Source organism: Trichosurus vulpecula, chromosome 6 (assembly GCF_011100635.1).
Source record: "Trichosurus vulpecula isolate mTriVul1 chromosome 6, mTriVul1.pri, whole genome shotgun sequence".
Classification (NCBI taxonomy): Eukaryota; Metazoa; Chordata; class Mammalia; order Diprotodontia; family Phalangeridae; genus Trichosurus; species Trichosurus vulpecula.
Genome location: NC_050578.1, coordinates 163,163,806 through 163,172,056, shown reverse-complemented (window position 1 = coordinate 163,172,056; position 8,251 = coordinate 163,163,806). Strand labels below are relative to the sequence as shown.

The 8,251-nt window shown below is 38.3% G+C and overlaps 1 protein-coding gene across 1 annotated transcript in view; it reads right to left on the bottom strand.

Annotated features, from left to right (window-relative positions):
* Positions 1 to 284: 284 nt before the first annotated feature.
* The window catches only part of YIPF7 (Yip1 domain family member 7), a 32,046-nt gene continuing 24,079 nt past the window's right edge, over positions 285 to 8,251 (bottom strand). Inside the window, exons 5-6 of the mRNA XM_036762510.1 lie at positions 5,543 to 5,724; positions 285 to 676 (exon numbers count right to left, since the gene is read on the bottom strand). Of these exons, the coding sequence (XP_036618405.1) occupies positions 514 to 676; positions 5,543 to 5,724 (345 nt within the window). The 3' untranslated portion in view covers positions 285 to 513. The remainder of the gene's footprint in view (positions 677 to 5,542; positions 5,725 to 8,251) is intronic.

Genomic DNA, 8,251 nt, shown 5'->3' with positions numbered 1-8,251 from the left:
CCATCTATAATACCTGTACTTTACACCTACCAGTATAAAGAAAACTATAAAGTAAAAAATCACATTGAATTAAGGACTGACCATATACTACTGAGAACTTCTTTAATTTCTCAATTAACTTTCCACAGGACACTTTTAAGAAGCAAATACCCTTAGTACATGCGATTTTACTTGATACACAATTCTTCATGAGTATTTCTAGTGAGTCAGGAGAGGTATAACTATATCCCAATTATATTCTCTACTTAAGAAGAGTTATGGGAAAAAATTCTTTAAAAGAATTATTTTATTTTACAGTCATTTTATTTTTAGATCTCATTTTACAAACAGAGAAGTAAAAATATCTTTCAAGCCAGAGAAGCTTCTTTATCATCTTTAAATGTTGTTCTGTTTCTCAATTTACTATTATCTATTAAGAGGTAAGAAAATTCATACCATTAGAGTAGGTTAATCCCTTTCTAAAATAACTAGGCACGCAAACAAAGAACATACAATAAAACTATTCCAAATATGTTAGAAAACAGTCAAGAGGGCAAAAAGTCCATAAAGTAAGGCACAAGGGTAGGCAACTAGAAGTTGCTGTCCTTCCATTGCCAGTGCTGAACTGAAGATTTTGGATGCAGATAGACTACACCATCCAATGATGATTAGTGCTGCTATGGTCCCAGTGGTCCCCCTAGAAGTAAGAAAACTGTATGATTAATACGCATTAAGATGAAAGGAAGTCAAAAATTCAGAGCCAAGAATCTTACTAAATCCAGCTATAAGCTTTAGACTTTGGTAAAAAATAAAAAAATCCCCTGGAAATAGGAGAATCCTCCAGAAGCCACTCTCATCCTGCTGCTTTCAAGTCCCCATATCTCATCTCTTGAAGTACCTTATTATAACATCTATCAAAGCAGCTGTGTAATCAGATACAGTTCAGATATTGGCTCTAATTCTCTCTTTACCATCCCAATGCCCTCCCTCTAATGTTGGGGCTGAATGTTTCCCTACCTTGAAAATGGAGAGAATGGCTCAACTTTTAACTTTTCTTGGTGTATTGCTGGCATATGCAAATGTAAGTATAAAGTTTGGGGGAGGGGAGATGGCCACAATAAGGAAAACCAGGTCCAAGGATTCTGCTGAATTGTGCCCCAGCTCTGTCATTATAGTTACCTACTCCAAGCCTAATTTTGCATTCACCAATTACCAGAGCAGTTCTACCATTAATGACCTTAAACGGGTAATTTTACCTCTTCGAGCATCAATTTCCTCATCTGTAAAAGGAGGGGGAGAAACCATATGATATCCAAGTACCCTGGTAGCTCCAACACTCTAGGATTCCATGAAAGGCTTGGTCAAATATTGTATAGGGAGGAGACCATATGTGGTGGCAGCATGGCAGTATTCTAGTAGCAACAAGGCCCTGAATGTTGGTCACTAAAGAATTTAGGAATGAGGTGGAGGAAGAATTTCCTTTTTAGACAGAAAAAGTATATTGTTCAGAATCATAAATCTTTATCATTGCAAGGGCCTTCAAGATGTCAGGTGGTCCAGGATTCAGACTGTTATCATAGTAGATTGTTAGCTGCTTGAGGATGGTGATTGTTTTTGTTTTGTCTCATATGCCTATGGCTTAATACAGTGCCTTGTACATTTGGGGGAAGGAGGGTTTCAGACCTTTGATTTCACTGGTGAGTAGAGAATTCCTACTGAAGAAAATTCCTTTGGCAATTCATACAAGACTGTGTCCTGAAACTTTATAGCTTTAGAAAGTTGCCTGAGTCACTGAGAGCTGAAATGACTTGCCCATGTAACAATCAGTATATGACAGAGGTTGAGTTTGTATCCAAGTCTACCTGACTCTGGGACCAGCTCTCTTTGCACTCCTCTATATTATGTCTCTTTCCCATAGAAAACATTCAACACAAGCTTGCCAAGTTGCATTTTATTGGCTTATTATTGTTACTTCATAGATCTCCTGCTATAATCCTATTCCATTATAGGGTAAAAGTGACCCCGGGTTCTGAAAGGGTAGGCCATCAAGTTAGCAACTCTTGCAGGTTTGACCAAGGTAGAAAGGCTTTAAGTATCAACCTGATGATAAGGACTGTCTGCCTCTTATCCAAGGACCAGCCTAACTATGTTTGAAAAAAAAAGGTTAAAAGGTTAGGCTGGGTACAGGGTGATTAATTTTTCAGCCATGGTAACTCTTCAAAGGCACGTACTAAGTGATGAAGTGGTTTTGATCTGCCTGAGGGCAAGGAGTATCCACACCAATAAAAACATGGGCCTTTAAGGAAGTATTTTACAGATGAGACAATTTGAAGCCCCAAAATGATAAGGTGACTTGCCCCAAGGTCACACAATCAATAAGCAGTGTGGTGTTGAGAGGTAGGGGAAGGAGTAGGCTCAAATGTCTTGCCTTTCTGGTAGAACACAAGCTCCTTGAGTGCAGGATGTGTCCCCAGTGTCTAGCATGGAGCTCAGCAATTAATAAATGCATGATGATTGAATCACTGACTCTGTCATTCATTCACTATCCCCTTCTGTCTCTCTTGGTTTTCTGAGGATAGGGAGAGATGGCTTGGAATTTTATTTAGTATGTGGGAGCAGCAGAGTTGCCCTCTATTTCTGTGCCAGCAAAAGCATTCTGAGAAATCTATTGTGAAACACTGCTCAGATAAATATGTTCTTAGACCCTCTGCCCATCAAGAACATTTTAAAGTAATGCAATAAATATTACATGTTGGTTCAATCAACATCAATTAGGAATAATTTCTATAGTAATTTATTTTACTGATTTTCTAAATGAAATTATAAAATGATACCTGATTATTTAGTGCAGTTAATACAATCAGGGCACTTGAAAGTATTTCTAGTTTAATGGTTTTAGGGACTAGATTTGTTTGTTGTTTCATTATAGTCATTCACGATTTAACCACTTAAACCTAATGACCAAAACACTAAATTACAATAACTTACAAAAGGCAAGATGGTTATCCTAAACTCAAATACTTTGAAAATCTACTACTGACATTTTACAACTATTTATGCCATTTGATATTATTGGCTTAAATTTCAACTTCGCTTAAAATGCTAATCAAATATAGGAACAAATCCCCTTTAAAAAAGTTTTGTTGATATACACAATGACAGCAATAATGCAAATGAGAACACTAAAAAAGAAGTTGAATGTTGTTTAATTATAATGCCTGCTCTTAGACCCTGAGAACTGATCCTGAAATATTACTCCCTCTTCTCAGTAGAAAGAAGGGAGACTACAGAGAAAGAAATTTGGTATAACTTATCTAACAGCCTTGGTCTCTGTGTCACGTTTTGCTTAAATGTTTTTCCTTGTTACAAGAGAGGATTCAGTTGAGATTTGGGTGTTGAGGTGGAAGTTGAGGAGAAATGTCTTTGGCTCTACAACAATCAAAAAACTCATCAAATAAAACTTTTAAAAATAAAAATAAACAAATGGCAGTTTTGCTAAGATGTCCCTAAGGTCTACCCATTAAGAAATTTTGGTCTATTACTTCACCTCTCTGGTTCTTAGTTTCTTCATCTGAAAAATGAGTGGTTTGTACTATGTCAGGGTTCCAAGCAAAGGTCTTAGCTTGCGGTCTATCAATAGATTTCAGAGAGTTCATGCACTGAGATGAAAAAAATACATCTTTCTTCTTACTAACCTCTAGCTGAAATTTAGCATTTTATTCAATTATGAATGTAGACAACAAACTACAGTAGTATTGGGAATCACTAGTCTGCCAAAGGAGTCCATGACACAAAAAGGTTAAGAACTCCTAGACTAGATTTTTAAAGTTTCTTCTCACTCTAACATTCTATGACTATTAAAGTCTTTTCTAAACAAGAAAAAAATTGGACCAACTTTTTAAAGGGCATAATATACCATAGTATAACCTCCTTTCATTAGCATGTTCAGGTAAATGCATTCCATATCAGGTTGGCTTTTAGGGCATCCAACCATCCAACCATCTGTTGTTTCACTGCAGTGGGTTCAGGCAGGAATAAAGCCCTTGATGCTGATACTTGAGGAACCCTCCACACACACACACACACACACACACACACACACACACACTTACTAGTTCTTTAAGTTGCATTAAAAAAAAGTGACAAAGTGACTGACCATGGGTTCTAATTCTTGAATGTTTATTCCACAATAGATTAACGAGGACTGTTTCCAACTAACCCAATCTTACTTAAAACAATGTCATCCATGATATGTGAGAGGGCTTTTAAAGGCAAAAGTAAATGATTTTTCCCAGACTTTTGTTCTTTATTTTGCCCTTTTCCCAGTTACTCAGAGATTCTCCTACCCATCTGATGATCAATGGAAAGAAATGCCAACAGAAGCTCTGCCCACTCACATAGGCAAAAAACCTGCTCCTAGGATGACTTTGTTGCTTCATGGCTTTGGATTTTAGCAGGTGGAAGAACACAAAGTGGAACTAGCATATTCATAGGCTGAGACAATGTTGAAGTGGCTTGATATAATACCCATACCATTGTTAAGTGCTTCAGAATCACAAATATGAAGGCCTTGGTGACAAAGATAAAATGAATTTCATTATTTTTAAAAATATAGCTTTTAGTTTCAAAACTTCAAGGATCTATGCTTTTTGCTAGTGTGGCCACTGCCTCAACCAACAAAGCTTACAAGCTCTCTATGACAGTCTTCGAGTGTTGCTGTGACTGAAAAATTCATCATTAGAGCCTTATGAGGACCCTGATATTGTATGAGTTATGGATGACCCCATTTTTTTTACAGATTTAGAAATGGAGGCTCAGAGTTTAAGTGTCTTGCCAAGGATCATTGTAGTAAACACCTGATGCTGAATTGGAACTGAATTTTCCTGACTCTAATACAATACATGACACACCATGCCTCACTATTTTTCACAACCTATGGTCATCTCTACTCATAATGACACATTGGAGTAAGGCTTTCTCCTTATATTGAGACAAAATCTGCTTCTGTACTAATAATAACACCTTCTACTTATATCGTTCTTTATAGTTGACAAAGCATATATATATCCCACAGTGTATTTATCACAAAGTCACAATGTCCCCTTCAGTGTTACTGGGAAGTCTTTACTGCAAGAAGTCATGCTGAGATAGATCAGAGTTCCTCTTCTCTTGGGTAGTAAAAGTGCCTGGGAGCCCAGACAATTTGTCAATGTTCATAGAGCTCTTATTTTTAAAAAATCAAACAAGTGAATGTTTTGTTTGTAGTCATCATACTACCCAAGGCACCAGTTCACATTAAGAGACAGTAGCTTACAGGACGACAGCTTAAAAGGTGCCAGGTTTAAAGAAAACCTCGGATTTTTAAAAAAAAAGTTACAGAGCTGGATAATGCACCTGAGACCAACACTGACCTACTTTTCCCTCTTTTTGCACCTTTTTAATAACCATAGTCCTACCAATCCCACAACTAAAATGTTCAGAAGCAGGAAACAGCTGCTCTGGTATGCCACTGTCTTAGCTGAGATTGTGCTTGTGGGGTCAATTAGCACACACAGGTACTTACTGCAGTGAGAAGAATATGGCACAGCTGGACAGGATGACCATAGGGAGCAGACAGTAACCCAGCACGCTTGCCACACATCCATATGACACTCCTGAAATGCTCATCAAGTTCAGCAAAGCATGAATCCCAAGGCACCCAATTGCACTCATGCCATACACGTAGCCAAACTGAACTTTTCCCGCCTGAAAGAAATGGAAATATCACAACCTAATCACATAAGCAAACACAATCCACCAAGAGGAAATTCAGATGGCAATGAAAGGGAAGAATATTTTAAAGCCAGCTTGCTGCTGGCTCTCATTCCTACAGGACTGTCCTTGGGGAATCTAGGGAATTCAGCTACTGGAAAAAGCTTTATTTACAAAATATTGCCCATTTCTCTACTTATCCTTGTGGGATTGTAGTTGGGAGAGGTTTGCAGAAGCATAAAACATTGTGGAGTTACTGAAACACTGCAGAATACTTCAATGAAGTAGAGGTTTTGTGAGGGCTTTCTTTCTTCATGTGTGATCAGGAATCATCTGCTAGTGATTATAATACAAACGTGATCAGATTAATTTGTTTCTGTTTGTATAGAGCCTAAGAGCTGGGAAGGACCTCAGAAACCATGCAGTTCAACCTGCGGCTAACTTCCTACAGTATGGCCAACCAGTGGTCATCTAGTCTTTGCTTGAAGGCCTCTAGAGGAGTGGAATACACTATACTTCCTGCAACGACCTATTCCATTTCTGGCCAGCTCTTGTTATGATATTTTTCTTTAAATCAAGCCTACATATATCTCATTGCAATTTTGAATCAATGCTCCTAGGTCTGTTCCCTGGGCCAAGCGGAGTCTTAATCCCTCTTTCACATGACAGTTTTTCAATACTTGAGGACAACAGTCATCTCCCTCATGAGTCTTTTTCCGCTAATCCTTGTATCACCTGCTCTCTAGTCCCTTAACCATCCTGGTTACCCTCTTTGGGACATGTACCAACTAATCTGTGCCTTTGCTAAAATATGGTACAGGAAGTACAGAATATAGCAAAACTCTTAACACCATCATCCTGGACATTATGATTCTCTTAACATAGCCCCATATAGCATTACCCCAAGAATAGAAACTTAGATTTATCCCCTTTAAATTTTGTCTTACTCCCTTCATCTCTTTGTTCTTTCCTGTCAAGATATTTTTAGATCCAGCTTCTGTCAGTCAATGTATTAGTTATTCTTCCAAGTTTTGTCTTCTGCCATCTAAAAATTATACCACTTGTGTTTTCATCCAAGTCATTGTTTAAAACGGAGCTGTCCACGATGAGGTCCACAGGCTGCATGCAGCCCACAGTGTGATTTATGTGGCCTGCCTACAAGTATAGAAATTTACATAAATGCTTTAGTAAACGAAGCCAAGCTACCTCAGAGCTCTCACTAAAATGGCAAATCAAAATATATTGTCTATTGTTTCAATAAAAACCTAAGGTTGGATGGCCCTGGTTTAAAAGGTTAAACAGGAGAGCTCCAAGGATATATTCCTAAAGCAATACTAGAAACCTCCTACCAACTTGACATAGATCTAGTTATGCTCTCTGGGGCCCACCAGAGAAAGTAACTGAATTGGTGCCAAATCATCTAGCTCATATCTACCCATTTTTATCACCATGGGAAGCTTTATCGAATGCTTTGCTGAAATTTAAGTGTATTATGTGTATAGAATTCCTTTGATATAAAAGTCTATTAACCCTGTTATAAAATAAATGAGGTTAGTCTGTCATGACCTATTCTTGATGAAGCCATGCAAGCTTTCAGTGACCACTGCTTCCCTTTTTTAAGCATTCACCTACTACCCTCTTAATAATATGTTATGGAATATTTCCATAAATAAAAGTCAAGCTCGCTGGACGATACTTTAACAATCTCCATCCTCTTCCCTTTAAATAAAATAGGGAAAAAGTGTACTTTTCTAATCTGGCAACATCCTTTCCATTCTCTAAGATCTTTCAGAAAGCACTAAAGCAGCTCAGCCATCATTTTTGGTGGTTCATTCAGCTCTCTAGGATATAATTAATCTAAGCCTGCTGGTGTGAATTTATTGAGGGTAGGTAGCTAGATGCTGCGTAATTTTCATTTCACTTATGACTGTTCACCCGTTACAAAACCCTGGGAGTGACAACACTCCCAATTCCAGTCCTGCCCCTACAGCAGGCATCTGGAGAAACAACTCCTGTAGAGAAGGGGCCAGCCATCCTTTACATTTGCCAAACAACTGTCACACACAGAGCAGGCAAGCCAGTCTAGCTGAAGTAGCAAGACACCTTGAGGTAAGGAAAGGGGGCAAGTTTGAGGCAAGTCAAATCACCACACCACCACCATCTTGATCAGCATCTCCCTTCAGATCCTGATGGGGACAGTCTAGCACCTTGAACCAAAGAATTTTGTGAATAGTAGTGCCTCCCCCCAAAAAAAAAACAAACCTTCTTCTAGCCCAGCACCCACAGCCATCACTGAGAGAAGAAATCATTGTGGAAAAGGAGCCCATCTTCCCTACCACCCATATTACCATTACCAATACTCCAACCACCCCAAGCAATAAACAAAACCTTTCTTTGATAATCCACTTGACACCTATATAGCAAGAGAAACAAGCAAACCTCAAACAATTTTTTGATTATTTGTATTCATTGATATCCTTAGCTCATTCTAGGCTCTAGCACTTTATACCAGCCTTTACAG